General features: G+C 43.1%; 1 protein-coding gene across 3 annotated transcripts in view; it reads right to left on the reverse strand.

The window, feature by feature from the left end:
- The window catches only part of SGCG (sarcoglycan gamma), a 340,821-nt gene that overhangs the window by 77,033 nt on the left and 245,191 nt on the right, over positions 1-18,597 (reverse strand). For all 3 annotated transcript variants that reach the window (XM_068266947.1, XM_068266950.1, XM_068266948.1), the window contains exons 3-4: positions 15,908-16,009; positions 8,720-8,807 (exon numbers count right to left, since the gene is read on the reverse strand). In XM_068266947.1, coding sequence (XP_068123048.1) covers positions 8,720-8,807; positions 15,908-16,009 — 190 coding nt within the window. The remainder of the gene's footprint in view (positions 1-8,719; positions 8,808-15,907; positions 16,010-18,597) is intronic.

The raw sequence follows: 18,597 nt of genomic DNA on the forward strand, positions 1-18,597 counted from the left end.
TTATTACTTGTTTACCAGATGCAAATGAAGAATTGATTTTTGATTTCATGCCTGACAGTTACACTTTAAGTCCATTTGTAGCTAGGTTTCTGCAAAAATAATGTTACTTTTCTGGCTTCAGTTTTATAAATAGGAATGTTCATATTTTCCTGTTTAATAAAAAGTTAATCTTTTTTTAAAAACACAATTATTTTTGGATGATATTGGCAGGAATTACACTTTTCAGAGTAAAAATGCGACTGTAATTTCATAATTTTCAAACACGTGCAAATCTTCAATGATTTTCATTGTATGTGCAGCAACATGTTTTTGCAAATTTGCCTGGAGTTTTTGATAAGTGGGAACCTTGCCTTTGTGTATTTTATTCTATGACTGCGGTTGGCAATGCGTGCCTAGTGTGCAAATTACTCTCTGTAAGCCAAATGACATCCTTATCAACAAAATATAAAGACTGTTAAATCAACTTGAAGTTTAATAACCTGTAAAGAAATGCCTTGCCTGCAGCTGTGTGCTGACTTAGCTCTCAAGTCAAAAAGAAACATTATAAATTGCCTAACAGCTGAAGATTTGTGTTTCCTTTCTCAAGCACATGTTTAGAGTCCAGACTAACCACTGCTGAAAAGAACAGTGCAAGTTTAATCCTCCTCCTAATTCATTTAGTCAACTCTGACTCTTTGTGACCTTATGTACCTTTGCACACCAGAGGTGTCTGTCAATTGCTGTTACTTTCAGCTGTTGTATAAGCATGTTCATAGATTCACTCTTAGTAGCTCAGTAGCTACCTTTGCACGCCAGCGGTGTCTGTCAGATACAGTTACTTTCAGCTGTTGCATAGGCATGTTCATAGATTCACTTTCAGTAGCTCAGTAGCACAATTCAAAAGCATCAAATTTTCTACACTAGTTTCATAATCTAACGCAAATAGCAGTACTGGCACAAGAGTTGAGCAGGCTTCCTGTCAGCAAGAAGATGCTAGTTTTTGCAGCTGTGGTAAGTGATTGAAGCCTGGTTTCAGAAACGCCCCTTCTAGGTCTGTATTTCTCAAAGCAGTATGATGATTTCCCCACATAATGCCCAGACAAAGCATGAAAGATGGTTTAGAGAAGACATGTGGCATTATGGGAGACATATTGACATTGTTTTGAAACAGTGGAAGGATATAAAAACACTGGTTGGAGTTTGCTTTCAAACAGGGGTGTCGCTAGAAACCATGGGACACCATGGCAAAATTCTGGTTGGGGTCTCCCCCACAAAAAACGATAAGGCATCTTTGTGGTCTCCCAACCACACCAGGTTTAGGTAGCCAGAGGTACCTGAGAGGAAACGTTGTAACAGATGTGCAGTCCATTGTCAAGGTTTCCCTATAGCATCTTTTACACTACAGTACTTTTATAACCCTTTCCAGCTTTATGCGAGTCAACAATTCTTAATCGTAGGTCTTCTGACAGCTCTTTTGTTCGAGGCATCATTCACATCAGGCAATGCTTCTAGAGAAAAGCAAACCCCAAATGGGTGTGTTTTTTATAGGGCAGCTGTAACCAACATCTCCAATCTTATCTCATTGATTGGACTCCAGCTGGCTAACATCTCACTCCAATTAGCCCTTGGAGATGTCATTAGTCTAGGGATTCACATACCTTTTCCACCTGCACTGTGAATGTTTACATGGTGTGTTCAATAACACAGAAACATTTAATTATTTGTGTGGTATTAGTTTAAGCAGACTGTGATTGTCTGTTGTTGTGACTTAAGGCCCATACACACGTCGGATTTTAGCGAACGACCCGTCGTTTGAACGCTCCGTCGTTCGGACGTTTTCGCGTCAAATCCGACGTGTGTACAGACTATCGTTCGGGTGATAAGACTGGTTACCAGCGATCCGCCGGGCGGACGTGTGTATGGGCCTTTAGATGAAGATCCGATCACATTTTATGACAAAGTTGTGCAGACATCCATATAATTCCAAAGGGTTCACATACTTTTATTGTTGCTGTATATGGTAAAAAACGGAAGCTTTTTCATAATGCGCTGCTATGGAGGAAAAAAATGCATTAACCTCTTAATGACCATGGTCTTAAACCCCCTTAGTGACCAGGCTATTTTTTTTTACAATTAAGGCCACTGCAGCTTAAGGGCTTGCTGCAGGGCCGCACAACTCAGCACACAAGTGATAACCCCCTTTTCTGCCCACCAACAGAGCTTTCTGTTGGTGGGCTATGATTGCTCCCAGGATGTTTATTTTTTTTAAATAAATATTTATTGTATTATTTTTATAATACATTTCCCTATTTTTTATGTTTTTATCCCTCCCCCCGCCAGCCAATCAGCGTGATTGGCTGTCAGATTGCTTCCTTGCCGCCCAGGGGGACAGCCATGTCACAGGGCTTTCCCCAGTACAGCGCTGCCGTAGATCGCAGTGCTGTACTATGTAAATAGATGGCGGTTTCGCTAACAGTCTCGGTCTAACAGTCTCCTAGCGACGATCGCCTGCAGTCTCCGCCCCTAGCACTTCATGTCAATTGCCATGGAGTGGTCCTGGGGCTGCCACCGTGTTCACGCCAATCGGCGTGAAGCGGTCGGCAAGCATTTAAAGGACACATCCAAGGAAATAAAAAAAAGTACTACTTACCTTGGGCTTGCTCCGGTCCCTGGCAGCCGGGCATCTCCAACAGAGGGGATCCCGGGACACCGGAGGGACAGATCGGCTGCCAGGGGCTGGAACAAGCCCCAGGTAGGTACTGTAGATCTTGTTTTTTTTATTTCCATAGACTTGTCCTTTAAAAAGCAACACAATGCAACGCATAGCAACGCATTAAGTGTAAAGAGATTCAGAGTTGTCAGGTTAAAGAGGAACTGTAGTGAAAATAACATAATGAATAAAATTGCTTTTTTATTATTATTTTTTTACAATATTACAAATGATACATTATTTATTAAGTGTTTGCAAATTTACCACAGGCGGCAACATCTTTAGTACTGACAACAAAGTGATCTCTGCAAAATGTTTGTTTCTGAGATCTCCCAGGATGCTCTGGGGGTGAGAATTTTGCATAGATAATAACACACAACATACAGCAATTTATAGATTTAGGAAGTCTTATGCTGCAACCAGGATACTTAACCACTTAACATCTCAGTCGTTTTCAGCTTATGCATCCGAGCAATGTTCACCTCCCATTCATTAGCCTATAACTTTATCACTACTAATCACAATGAACTGATCTATATCTTGTTTTTTCCGCCACCAATTAGGCTTTCTTTGGGGGGTACATTTTGCTAAGAGCCAATTTACTGTAAATGCATTTTAACAGGAAGAATAAGAAAAAAAATGAAAAAATTCATTATTTGTCAGTTTTCGGCCATTATAGTTTTAAAATAATACATGCCTCCATAATTAAAACCCACGTATTGTTATTGCCCATTTGTCACGGTTATTTCACCATTTAAATTATGTCCCTATCACAATGTATCGCGACAATATTTTATTTGGAAATAAAAGAGCATTTTTTCCGTTTTGCATACATCACTATTTACAAGCTTATAAAAAAAAAATAAAGAGAAATATTTCATCTTTACATAGATATTTAAAAAGTTTAGACCCTTAGGTAAATATTTATGTTTTTTTTTTTTTTTATAGTAATGTTTTTTTTTGTTTTTTTTTATTAAACATTTTATGTGGGCATTTTTGGGAGGGTGGGATATAAAAGTGTTTTATTTGGGGAAATATTGGTGTTGTGTAATGTTTTTGGGTATTTGCTTGTAGTTTTACTTTTTGGCCACAAGATGGCAATCTCGATTTTTTTTACATGACGTCACTCTAAGCGTACAATGTACGCTTAGAGGGACACAGCTTCAGAAAGAGCGAAGCTTCCGAGAGAAGCTGTCGCTTTTTCAGCGGGGGAGAGGAATCAATGATCGGGCTCCCCAGCCCGATACATTGATTCCGTGGCTACCGACTCCGCGGCCAAGAGTGCGCGTGCACGCGCGCGATCGGCCGCGGGAGCGCGCGGGAGCGCGCCTGTCCTCCTTGACGTTTTTATACGTCAAGGAGGACAAAGTGGTTAAAGTTAAAGTGGGTATCCTGAATAGTTTACTATATTCTACTTTATTTCACTACAGTGCCTCTTTAATGTTTGAAGAAGTGGGTTTCCGCCCAATGGTCTTTAACAATATAAGCCTTTATTGAAGTAGTATAAAACAGCACGACATGTTTGCTTTCATAGCATTGCATTGCTATGACTAAGGGCCCTTTTCCACCAGCGCTGGCTGAATCGCAAAAACGCAAACCACTAGCGATTTTACAATCGCTACGGTTTGCTTTTTAACATAGGAATCGCGGTAGGTCATTTCCACTACCGCGATTCGTTTTTGCCGGGAACGCGAACGCGCGGCGGAGCGATATTTGCCGCGATTTTGCTATGCAGTACATAGCATAGCAAAATCGCGGCCGCGAACGTCGGGGAATCGCCGGTAATTGCGATTCAGCAATCGCTAGCGTTCAGCGTGAACGCTAGCGATTGCTAGTGGAAAAGGGCCCTAAGGACCAGTGTGCGTCCACAACATGTCAGCAAACATGTTGTGCCATTTTATACTATTTCAATGCAGACTTATATTGTTATGGACCATTGAGTGGAACCCCACTTTTTCAAACTTTGCTATTTGGGAATTGAGTTGAACCAGTCCTCTCTGCTCCCATTGGAGTGGAAGGGAGAGCGGACTTCACTTGTACAGTGCCTCTTTAATATTAGATTAGAAGTAACCTTGTAGTACTGGTACATCTTACTCTGGGACAGTTATGCCTTTTATATGTATGTGTATACATGTATTTTTAAATGTTGCAGTTTTTATGTCATAGTGCTCCTTTAAGGTAAATTGAGGGCACTTTCTAAATTTAGGTCTGTATTACTTGTAGAGCATCAGTTCCCAGCCAGATCTCCTTGCCGGCCAGCGTTTCCTTCAATGTGATGGCGGAACTCTTTACTGTTCTCTGATGTTGTTATATTTCATAGTTAGTGCTGCCGCATGTGTTTTCTCACTAAAGTAACCTTTCATTATAATCTTCCACCGGCCTCGCAGTCAGCAACTCTATTGATCACAGATTTCTAATCTGTTTTAACAGCAGAAAAAAAAATGTATTAATGAGGCGTCAAGTCTCAGACGGGCACAGACTATAACTTTCTTACGCAATCGGTAAAAAAAAGAAGACAATATTTTAATTATTCATGATATTTCCTGAAGGAGAAACAAATATCTAAGGTAATAGACGGATCAACACTCAGTGCCCAGAGCACACAGAGGCAAGAAGTTAATTGCTTTGCAGAGCTGTCAATTAGAATGTAATGAATTCTATGGTAATACATGGTCTGCAATCAAGCGTAATAGGAAGAAGAAGAAAGAAAACACAATGTGAGGGACTCGGAGCCGCACTGTGAGAAGATACAGAGAGACACTGGAGGAGGAGAGCGATGCAAGAAGTGAAGAGAATAGCGCGGGCTTCCATAGGTAGTTCTTGATTAAAGTTCTCTTTGTTAGAGATGAAGTACACACTGGAGGCCAAGCGCGGAACAGAAGCGCCGTGTTCTCTAGATGAACTACATGAATCATGGGGAGGCTATTAGCTCTACGCGCCTCACTCAGCACTTATATTAAGGAGTACAATCTCTTTTCTCTCCAACTGTACATGACAAAGTCCGTCACCTACGTACGAAATGTATTACAGAAACTTGTCAGAAACTCGGGAGACAAAAAATCAAATATGTGGTAAAAAAAAAATTGGGGTTGTAACAGTTATTGAGGTGATTGATTGTAAAACAACATTGCAACCGAGATGGGGAGGTATAAAAAAAATTATACATACCTGGGGCTTCCTCTAACCCTCTTCAGGCCGATCGCTCCCTCCCGTTCTTTGTGGGTCTCCCACAAAAAATTGATAAGGCATCTTTTTGGTCTCCCAACCACACCAGTTTTAGGTAGCCACAGGTACCCCCCAGAATTAGGACCCCCCCTGTATTGGTAGCCAGAGGTAACTGAGAGGAAAAGTTGTAACAGATGTGCATTCCATTGTTCAGGTTTCCCTATGGCCTATTTTACACTACAGTACTTTTATAACCCTTTCCAGCTTTATGCGAGTCAACAATTCTTAATCATAGGTCTTCTGAGAGCTCTTTTGTGCGAGGCATCATTCACATCAGGCAATCAAACTTAAAATGGGTGTGTTCTTTATAGGGCAAGGCAGCTGTAACCAACACTTCCAATCTCATCTCATTGATTGGACTCCAGCTGGCTAACACCTCACTCCAATTAGCTCTTGGAGATGTCATTAGTCGAGGGGTTCACATACTTTTTCTACCTGTACTGTGAATGTTTACATGGTGTGCTCAATAAAAACATGGAAACAATTATTTGTGTGGTATTAGTTTAAGCAGACTGTGATTATCTATTGTTGTAACTTAGATGAAGATCAGATCACATTTTATGATCAATTTGTGCAGAAATCCATATAATTCTAAAGGGTTCACATACTTTTTATTGTTACTGCATATGGTAAAAAATTGAAGCTTTTTCACAATCCACTGCTATGGAGGAAAAATAAACGCAGTAAAGGACACATCCGAGGAAATAAAAAAAGTACTACTTACCTGGGGCTTTCTCCAGCCCCTGGCATCCGGGCATCTCCAACAGAGGGGATATTGGGGTGGAGGCAAGGGGCTGGAGCAAGCCCCAGGTACCTGGGGCTTCCTCCAACCTTCTTCAGGCCGATCGCTCCCTCCCCGTCCTCCCTCGCCCCCTGGATCCTCCTCTACAGTTGCAAATATCATCAGCACACTTGCTTGCAATTTAAAGCACACTTTTTATTGTGCCAGTTCCACAAGAAAGTCCAACAATTGTTTCAGGGGCCACACAGGGCCCCCATTTATCAAGGCGTGTGGTTGGTAATGGTAACCGCATACCTTGATAAAGGGGGACCCTGTGTGGCCCTGAAACAATTGTTGGACTTTCTTGTGGAACTGGCACAATAAAAAATGTGCTTTAAATTGCAAGCAAGTGTGCTGATGATATTTGCAACTGTATTTCGAATAGTAATTTTGCCTATAACAAACACCCTGGAATACTGAAGGTGTTCCAACTCCACTTTTGAATTGTTTGGATCCTCCTTTATTTGTCCCGCAAAGCACTTCAGACTGGGGCATACTCCGCATGCGCGGCCCGACCACACATGCACCCCCATTGCAGTCCCATCACCGGGAGCACTCTGTGCCTGCTCAGAACACTCCCAGTGTCAGGACCGTGATGAGTGGGAGTGCACAGCCGGACTGCGCATGCTCTGACTGGCCCTGACTGAAGGACTTTAGGGGCCAAATAGCGGAGGATCCAGGCAGTGCAGGTGGATGGCGAGTAAGAGATCAGCCTGAAGGTTTTTTTTTTTATACCCCCCCCCCGAAATAATTTTATATAAAACTAGGTGACCTAAGCCCGTTTAAAAATGGGCTCTAGGTCTGTGTGGATCCCCATCCCCTCCCACCTTCCCTCTCCTCCCCTCCAACCTCCGCTGCAGTGTCACCGCGCATGCGCGCACCCGCTGACCGCGCGCGCACGCTGCTCACTGACCCGCCGCAAACCTGGCCGCCCGCTGAAACACCGCCCGCTCGGCTCCCTGGTCCCACGCTATACCTGTGTAGTGTTGTCCGTGCTGTGCAGTGCGCACAAACAGGTACAGCGCACGGACACGGGTTTTATTATAGAGGATAATCTTTTGCTATACCTAGCACCACTTCAATCCTGTATTTTGTATACCTAATACAGGAGAGTCTTGGTTATCTGGAACTCAATTAACCAGAAGTCTCACCCAACCAGCACAAATTGCCGGCAGGCAGTACTCACAGTGGTGAATGCCAACTTGTTAAAGTGACCCTGAGTAGAGCTTTAAAATAAAAATCTGCTATTACCTGAGGCTTCCTCCAGCCACTCTGTAGCCCGCAAGGTCCCTTGGCGTCCTCTTGGCCCACTCTGTGGTCCTGCTGGCAGCTCTGTTAGTGCGACAACTCCGAAAATGTGGAGTGCAGACGAAATCATGCTCAACTGCGCATGCGTGGCCTGTCCACATACCTGGCTTGATCACACGAACGTCACCACAAGCCTCTTGTGCATGCGCGGTTCAGTCTTTCGACAACCACTCATGCGCAGGAGGCTTACGGCGACGCGTGCATAATCGAGCCGGGTGTGCGGACAGGCAGTTGCACATGACTTTGGTTGAAGTCGCTGCACTAATGGGGCTGCCAGCGGGACCACTAAGTGACCTCTTGGGCTACAGGGGTCTGCAGGAAGCCCCAGATAAGTGCAGATTTTTCTTTTAAAGCTTTGCTCAGGGTCCCTTTTAAGCTTTCTGTAGGCTCTGCTTTGCCTAAAGCCTGACTTCCACAGTTCCTCTGAGGTTATACACTTTCACTTACTGTATTTTAATATTTAATACAGAGTGCAGTGTGGTATAGTACTGCTAGGCCTATTTAACATTGAGCCTCAAGCAACCAGAAAGCACATTTATCCGGCATCTGACGATTCCCGTCAGTGTTGGATAACTGAGACTGTACTATATTGTGATGGAGGTAGTGGGTACACATTTGAACCGTCTGCAAGGGTGAAATAAAACTAAAAAAAAACACCACTAAATAGTGGAGCGTTACCTACACTCAGACAATGCAGAAAGGAAACATTGACTTACCTACTGTCAGTCTGCTAGTGATCTTCCCCTCATCGTTCCGTGCGTTTACAGTCACGTTCTGGGAGGAATGCAGGAGAAGGGCATTATCCTGCATAGAAACATATGCAAATATTACTATAGGTTAATAATACTATAGTTTTAAGAATGTTTTAGACCTCACATAACACTGATGGTCTATAGGAAACAGGATAAGAAGACAACGGAGAGGTCCACAAAACTTATCAGAGCTTTTTCTTATTCACAGTTTCTTATGGAAGCTGGAATCTGGTCTCTGAGGATCTGACCCAGATTTCTAGGGCTTTCTTATTAGATATAATATACGTATAAAACCCACTATCGTCTCGTATGTCATCTCACTAGTAAGCAGTGCTAGAACAGGCCAAACCCCAGCAAGCTACCAATGACAGTCTGTGTCAAAGGGAGACATTCTGTAAATTGTAAGCAGGGCCGGTCACATAACACCGGAGAGAGCAGAACTAACCCATGGCCTCAGCCAGCTCCTGCAATCTCTGGGGGAAAGAGGAGGAATCTGAATGGGTGGGAATGATGCAGTGTAGTGCCCCCAGCTCTTAGAGGCGCCCATGGCATGTGCCATCCCTGCACCCCTGCAGCTACGCCTCTGCCCCTTGGAGGCTAAACTTCTGCATTTTATGATCAGTAATGCAAAGGTACACTTGTCTAAGAATTTAGAACATGAAGCCCAATGTAACACCCAATTACCACTCCAAATCAGTGCTAATATTATATTTCATAGTCAGAGAAGTTTGATATTAACCGTGAATGTAATTGAGAACACCACAGTGAACGAGAGGGAAATAGAGAGGATGCTCTTAACAAGACATTCATTACAATAGATTAAATGTCACAAAGGAACATACAGAAAATAAATCACATTGGATTTAGTTAAAAAGTAGAGTTCTATTAACATCACCAGTCTTTAATAGTGACATTTAATCCATTGGTTGAAATGACTGCGGAGATATGTTATTCCCCAATTAAAGAAGATAAAATAGTTCTCTAACCAGCCAGGAAAAATGGTAACAGTTCAAAGTAAAATAACACAAGTGAATAATTTGCAACAGGGAGAACAATTCATTCATTGTGTCAAACAAACGACTGAGGACAGTTTAATTTATTCGTTTCAACTCTCGTTTACTAGAGAAGTGCAATTATCTCAATCCGAATGAAGTTATTTACCTGTAAATGCTGTTACAAAACTAATCACGGAACAAACTTATAACTGCCATTATATAGTGTAGAGAACAATAAAACTCTTTTGCACAGAGTTTCCCTTGGACAGCCCTTTGTCCTCACAATGCCCTCACCACACCTACATTTTGAATTTTAAAGTGGTATGGAACTCAGCATTACATCTTTGTTTTAAAAGATTATTTACAGCATAAAATCTACTACCACAAAAAATTGCAGCAAAGCAGCATTGAAACAGTTAAACATAGCACTTTTTTGTTTCAGTGGAAAACTCATTAAAGGGAACCAGAGACGAAGCATCCTCACGTATTTTACCATATATATCAGTGGGAAGATTAGAGAAAACACCTACCTTGCTTTCTGTTTCATTCTGCACTGCACAGCTTGCTTCTAATCAGCCCTGATAAAATCCCTGACTGAGCATTCAGTCTGGCTTTGCTCAGGAATAATATATAGCTCAGTCTGTGTTCTTTCATGTCTTTTCAAGTCCAAGCCTGCTGGCTCTGCTCAGGAATCATTATAGCTGAGTCATTATAGCAAAGCCAGACTGAATGCTCAGTCGGGCATTTTATCAGGGCTGATTAGAAACAAGCTGTGCAGTGCAGAATGAAACAGAAAGCAGGGTAGGTGTGTTCTCTAATGTTCCCACTGATATATAAGTTAAAATACATGAGGGTGCTTCGTCTCTGGTTCACTTTAAGCTACTGGCTGCAAAGAAAGGTGATAACATTTACTTTTGTTTACATTCCTGTCTTTCTACAATGAGTGTTACAGAGTACCCAAAAAGCTCATGGTGAACCAGAGCTCCTAGTGTAAGGGGCTACAATGGACCAAAAAGCCCTCTTACTAAAATGCTATGGAAAAAAAAGGTTTTCCTTCTTAAAACAGAAAGCATTTTGCAATTATTCAGGTCGGAATGAGAATAATTGCAAATACTTTCTGTTTTAAGAAGGCAAACTTTTGTTTTCAATTGCTACAATTAGGCCTGGTTCACATCCTGAAAAAAGGGTCAGTTTTTACAGTCAATGTGCTGTAAAATGTCTGTTTTCCATAGGATCCCATTGTGCTGCAAAACCTTCTGTTTACGTTCCACTGAGCGAAACGGTCCTGCTGCATTTTTTGTCCATTCAGCGGAACTGACCACGGAACAGTATGGTCGGTTCTGTTGGCTAATGTGCACCGAGCCTTAGTATACAGCTAGCAGCCTGCTGAAACACATTGTAGAACCAGAGATAACTGAGAAGTGATCTCTGGATACATTATAATATACAAATACAGCAGCTATGGAATAAGATGCAATGGCAGCTTTCAGAGCAGACAAACTGTATTTTGGGAACTAATTATTTGTAAACAAACACTATTACTTGTGCACAAAAGCAAATATGGTACCTGTATGGGTAATAAAAAGTAGGAAAAAACATTTTTAATTGAAAGTTTTGTCAGAGTTTTATCCCTTGTTTGTCCCTGCATGTTATTGAATAAAGTATTTCATGTATTACTGGCACCTGGGCCCTTATTCAATTCACTTTTTCTCCTCAGTTTTCTCCTAGGAGATTTTTTTTTAATATTCTCTTTAAAATAACTTTTTAGTACTTTGCAATTGAAAAAGTACCAAAAAATAGGTGAAAAAGTACTGCCCAAATTATTTTGTGGCCCATATGCAATTCACTTTTTCTCCAGAGTTTTCTCCTTGGTGATATTTTCACAACTTGTTATAAAATGCCCTTTAAGCCACCAGCAAGCAAGAAAACACTCAAAATAAATTTGATAGCACTTTTTCACCAACTTACTCGATCACGTATGTTGAGGTAATGGCATGTGATTTCAGGACGAGCGACGAACGTGACGGAACTCTCGGTGCTGTCCCCCATAGTGTAAAATGTGCTCCCTGGTGCCCCGTGTATGAAAACTTTCCCTGTCAGTGTCCACCTCTTCCTCTGCAATCTTTGTCACACACGCGCACATGTTTAGCCGGTGCATGAATACTTTACCTGTCGGTGTCTGCCGCTGCCTTCACGCTTTCCCTCATATACACACCCCACGTGCTTGCCGGCATAATGTGGGTGCCTGTGTGATGTGACATACACGCCCATGTTTCACGAGCAACCACGTGGGGTGTGTGTATATGAGGAGGAATGCGGAGATGGAGCCAGCGGCAGACACCGACAGGTAAAGTATACATGTACGGGGTACCGGGGGGGGGGCACATTTTACACTAGAGGGGACAGTGACGGGGCAGTGAGGCAACCTCACTGTATTCCCGCCAGATTTCATGCCGAAAATGATCGGATATCAGCCTGTGGTGTATGGGCAGCTGACAGATCACTCTCCGATCGTGATTTGATCAGAGAGAGATCTGCCTCTTAGTCAAATCTGCCCCTCAGTGCTAGATGTATGGGCACCTTTAAAGACAGCTTCAGGCTGGAGATAAGATATTGAACATCTCACTTCTTTTGCCACATGTGAAATTCTTTGTGAATTGACATTTATGAGGTATTTACCTCACAAGTTGGTATTTTACCTCGCTAGTCTGTAATTTTAGTTTGTATAGACCCCTTCCAGGGAGTGCATTGTAAAAAGGAAATAAATTACTGAGAATCCCCCTGAAGAGATGGACTAGTCAAAAACTTGTCAGTTTTGTCTGATTTGCACTAATTACCGTAAGTGACAGCAACATAGGAGAAATGTAATTTATAGCTCATTTTACTCTGGAAGAAACATACAGGTAGTCCCCAGTTAACGAACGAGATAGGGACTGTACGTTAGTTCTTAACCTGAATCTGTTCTTAAGTCAGAACACTGTGCCATCTCTGTCCCTTCTACCTCTTCTGTGCCTCCCGTGTTCCCCTCTGTGTCACCTCTGTCCTCTGTACCTGTTTATACAAGTTTAAAAGTCTATTTTTCTTTAAATTGTTTTAAAATTGATTTTCTCAAAAACTACAAGTCCAAATTGAAAAAAAAAAATGTTGGCTTGTTCCCGTGGAAACACAGAATCCATGCCGTTCGTATTGGTGGGTCGTTCGAAAGTCGGGCGTTGGTAAGTCGGGGACTACCTGTACTTCTTTTTAATATGTGTTTACATGTATTTTATATTTTACAATTTTTGTGGTCCTTTAACCACTTGAGGACCGCAGTGTTAACCCCCCTAAAGACCAGGCCCTTTTTCTTGAAATTGGCCACTGCAGCTTTAAGGCCAAGCTGCAGGGCCGTACAACTCAGCACACAAGTGATCCCCGCCCCCCCCCCCCCCCCCCCTTTTCTCCCCACCAACAGAGCTCTCTGTTGGTGGGGTCTGATCGCTCCTCCAAAGTTTATTTTTTTTTTAAATAAATATTTGATTATTTGTATACTAAATATTACTATTTTTTTTTCAGCCCGCACCCTCCATCCCCCCGCCAGCCAATCAGCGTGATCGGCTGTCATAGGCTTCAGCCTATGACAGCGGATGACTTCTGCATCAATAGAGGGGGCAGCCGTGTCACATGGCTGTCCCCAGTATAGTGCTGCTGCAGATCGCAGTACTGTACGCAATTATTAGACGGCGGTTTCGCCGTCTAACAGTCTCTGAGCGGCGATCGCCAATCAGCGTGGAGGTTGCCGCCGCGTTCATGCCAATTGACGTGGAACGGTCGGCAAGTAGTTAATGAATGCTTCGTCAATTGAAGCCTATGTGTGACGTGACATTAGCCTAGATGTCAGATTCCTGGAGGAATCCGGGAGGGAGAAACCAGGGGAGGGTTCTGTGTGAGAGTAGGGAGAAGTTAGGTCATAGTAATCACTTTTCTAGGCTAGATCCAGCATCCTTTTATAGCCTAACAAATTTCGCCTAAAACGGCATCCTTTTTATAAACTATAATTAGCTTTTTGTCTACACCAGGCACCCTTTGTAGACAAATTTAGCATTTCGGCTACACCAGGCATCCGTTGTAGACAAATTTGGCGTTTCGGCTACACCAGGCACCCGTTGAAGATGAATTTAGCATTATAGCAATACCAGGCGACCTTTGTAGCCAAATTTGGCATCTTGGCTAGGGATGGTCGGAAATATCGATTTCTGATTCTGCAGAAATTCCGATTTCCGCCAATGCTGATTACCGATTTCACGGATTTCTGATCGGTTTCCGATTTCTGAGTTCGGATTTCCGAGTAGTGTTTTTTTTGGGTCATTTTTTGCCTTGTCTGATTGGCCAAATACTTCTGAGTTGACTCTGCATTCTCTGATTGGTCCAATGCCTCCGAGTTTTATGATTGGGCTAAAAGTACCGAGTTGTGGTAATGCAGTATTTCTACGAAAATCCGATTTCCGATCGGTTTCTGATTTCCGAGTAGTGTTTTTGTTTTTTGTTTTTACATTTTTTGCATACTCTGATTGGCTAAATACTTTCGAGTTGTTTCTGCATTCTCTCATTGGTCCATTGATTTTGAGTTCTCTGATTGGACTAAAATTACCGAATTGCAGTAATGCAGTATTTCTGCAGAAATCCGAGTTCCAATCAGAAATTCAGTATCACGATCGGAAATTGGGAAATTTCAATTCCGTGAAATCCGAATCAGCATCCCTAATCTTGGCTACACCAGGCGCCCTTTTCACCACATTGTAGCTGAGATCTGCAGAAATTAAATTAAAGTCAATGGCTCAGGTGCCCTTTTCAACTGATTCCACCATATCTACAGAAGTCAATGAATACTTCTTTTGGGCTAGTCTCAGAGAGAGATTAAGAAGAAATGGGGCCCTAGGCAATGTGGCACCCCTTATGGTCCTAATGGTAAGCTGGGATGGTGAGTGGTCAGGGAAGGTGGCTGATGGGATCCTTGACACCCAATAGGCCCCGAGCACCTGCCAAGCATAGCCGGCCTTTGACCTGTGCGACCAGAGCAGTCGCTCAGGGAGCCGGCTTCCAAGGGGGCGCCTAATAGCTGGTTACCTATACTGAGGGCACCTACACCTGATTTCCTATACTGGGGGCAACTATAGCTGGCTACCTTTAATGAGGGCACCAACACATGGCTACCTATACTGGAGGCACCTACGCCTGGCTACCTATGGGGGCGATGGAGACCTTCAACTGACTTCCTATACTGAGGGCACCTATGCTTGGCAACCTATATTGAGGGCACCTACACATGAGATCGGGGGGCTTTTTTGTTTTTGGGGGGCGCGCTGCGGCTATAACGCGTGGTTCTAAATGGGGGGGGGGGGGGCGGCTAACTGTCCCACTGATTGTTTTTATTAATATTCCTGAAAGGTTCTAGCCTTCAGGATAATGCTCTCTTTCCATCCATTCGTGGTTATTAATAGTATTTTTCCTATTAGACATATGTGACGTGTCACAGAGATCTGAGCATTTGGCGTGATGTGTCACGACGTCAAAAAGGTTGGGAACCACTGTCCTAGGAGATATCACAGGAGTAAAGGTAAATTGCATATGGGCGTGGGCGTGTGTGTGCAGGGCCGGTTCAAGTAACAATTGGGCCCTAGGGCAAAATTAGCCTGGGGGCCCCCCAACAGACACCCCCGAACCAAAAAAGCGTCATTAGAGGCCTTTTGTTGCAGCCAAATTTCCCTCCTGGGCCCTTGAGCTGGCTGCTGGCCCTCCTCCAATCACCTCCCAACTTAACAGACTCTGCGGAGTCCCTGGGGAGCAAAAGTTAAGATGGGGAGGGAGAACTTGGGGGCCCCTACAGGCTCTGGGGCCCTGGGGCAATTGCCCATTTTTTCCTATGGTAGCTCCGGCCCTGTGTGTGTGTGTGTGGGAAGAGGATGAAGGGGGGCACAAAAATCAGGTTTCGCTCAGGGCGCTGTGAAACCTAAGGCCGGCCCTGTTGCCAAGGTTGCCTTGCGGATGATCCTGCTCTGGTTAGTCTACAGAGTGGCTGTAGTAGATCTTTGAGTACACATCTGGACACATAGACAACACTTCTTTCATAAAGTATATTTTCTCTCCATAAGAAATCCATAGTTGCACTCGAGAAACGTACCTGTCTTGATCGGATTTCTTTGGCATATAGGGGATAGAGGAACTCTGATTCTCCCTCCAGATGAAGACCTTCACTTGTAACTTGCAGCTGCCCCATTCCACTCTACAATGCAAACAAAAATAAATGTATTCAGAGGCTTTCTCCTTGTTTAATTACATAGTAAATATGCTGCAAACAGACAGGTGAGAACAAGTTAGAGCAGTGTCGGACTGGGAGGTGGAAAAGCTGAGGAAATCCACCTGCTGGCCAAGCAGCAGTAACCCTGTGTTATCACTCCCAATAGAAACCTGTAGCAAGTCCTCACTGTGAGCAGCAACACCTGATTACTGCTGCAAGTACTGTCACAGTTGCAGTTTTAAAACCCCATTCTGTCTTTTAAGTTATAGAACAAAGCAGAAATAATGTCTCTTTGAACTTTCCTGCAGTAATACCTTATCTCAAGCTGTCTCTCACTCTTCCTTGGCTGTTTAAAAAAGTGATGCTTCCATATTGATTTCCTTTTAAGCAATACCAGTTGCTTGTCAGTCGTGCTGATCTCTTTTGGCTGCAGTAGTGTCTGAATCACACACCTGAAACAAGCATGCAGCTAATCCAGTCACACTTCAGTCAGAGCACTTTATCTGCATGCTTGTTCAGGGTCTATGGCTAAAAGTATTAAAGGAGGAAGATGAGCCGGACAGCCAGGCAATATGCATTGTTTAAAAATAAATAAATATGGCAGGCTCTATATCCCTCTTGTTTTAGGTTCCCTTGAAGTGCCTCAGAAAACAGGACTGTTTTGGACCCAAGTTGGGTCGAAGAGCTCAGAGAAGCTCTTTTGCATGGATAACAACTGTTTTATTAAAAGGTTTTTTTTTAATAACGCTTCCTGTACTGGAAAACAATTAGACTCTTTTCTTTGCAACTAATGTTGCATTTCTTAGCTGTACTACAAATACAATTCATTATCTCATAAGATTATTTAAAGGAACAATATCAATACCCAAGTGTTCTACAATGACAATGTGCAAATAATGTCTAAGTAGCTGTGTAAACATTTTCCTACTTTTCATGTTAAATATCAGAGGCAAAAGCTGTAATTTATTGAGGGTAGGATTTAGCTATATTGGGACAAATCAATTGCAGAAGGGATGTCTGCTTCAATGCACAGCCAGAGTTGCATATCAGACTACAGAAAGCAAATATCAAACTCTGAAAGCAAAAACAGTATGACAAAGCTGTGACAATTAGTTACATTTCCTCTGCTCTCTTCAGACACTTCAGTCAGAAACACAGGACACAGGATCTGCAGCTGTTCTCTCTGTCACACACAGAGCTACACATAGAGTTAACTGATCAAGTGGGAGGGGAATTTCCCCTCTCCTCATGGCTCAGTCAGCCTTCAGACGGGCGCGCGGCGGGACTGGCTTGTGTGACTGGGCTGCGCAGAGCAGGGACAAGGTCCTCCAGCACCCAAGGCTGAGACACCAAAGTGCGCCCCTCCATCCCTCCCACCCCAGCTGTCACACACTGATTGCTATTAGACTACAACCTCCCCAACACCTTAATATCTAGTTATCTGGCTTGCAGTCACTGCTATGTATCACCTTTTCTTATTTCTTTCTGCTTCATACACAATTAGGAATGACAGCTGAATGAATTGTGCGCCCCCTCCTACACTGCGCCCTGAGGCTGGAGCCTCTCCAGCCTATGCCTCGTCCCGGCCCTGGGGCTGCGTATGCACAGTACACCCGACTGGCTGCGGAGAACAGGGCTGCTAGAGGAAGATCTAGGAGGCTTTAGACCACGGCAAGGAGGGGCTGGAGGAAGCCTCAGGTATGTATAAATGTTTTGTTTCCCCTTGTCTCAGGTACACTTTAAGCATTATGCAGTAAAGCTATAGATAAGTTCTGTATTTAAACAGAGTATGACATCATTTGGATTTACCCAGCAACAGGTTTTATTCCACTGCTCTAAGCACACAGTCCAGAGCTCCATGGGTGAGTGAATATTTAGGTATATGTGCAATCATTATGTGCTCTCTGTACATATGTTCCTACTTTCTTTTAACATCCTCCCGCTAAGTTTTATGCCACTTCCATTGCCTGGCAACTCCTAAACACCCATAAACCTGATTATTCTGCTAGCATAGCATATACAGCTGTGAGTGGCGGTGAGTAGTACGCCGGGGGTATTCTTCTTATGTACCCTATAAATGCTGGCTGCTCTGAAATATTTTATGGACTAAAAGCTGCAGCAGATTTTGGACAGTAAAAGTAGGCTGCAGAATAGCAGGTGGCATGCTGTAAACTTTTCTATGTTAAAGAAAAACATTTTGTGACAATGTTGTGTTGCTGTAAACGTGAAGCAAAACGGGTTGCCGGCTTTTTCAGTTATGTGATATGTATTATTATACCAACAGAGATGAAAACAACACCGCAATTTTTTGGTATGGCCAGGCTAGGCAGCTGCCTAAGGTACAGTCAGGTGAAGGGGGCACCATAGAACCATGCCAAGCACACCATTCACTATGAAATATATATACATTGCGAAATAAAGGAATAGATGAAATGGACCTTTACCATTATGGAGCAAAGACATTTAGTATATGTTGTAACAATTGCCAGCTCAGTAAATTCTTCAAACATAAATCACACGGATGGATTGAGGCAAAATGGAGCCTTAGGCAAGTAAGCAGCTTAGGTTCTCCC

The sequence above is a fragment of the Hyperolius riggenbachi genome, chromosome 2, assembly GCF_040937935.1.
Source record: "Hyperolius riggenbachi isolate aHypRig1 chromosome 2, aHypRig1.pri, whole genome shotgun sequence".
Lineage (NCBI taxonomy): Eukaryota > Metazoa > Chordata > Amphibia > Anura > Hyperoliidae > Hyperolius > Hyperolius riggenbachi.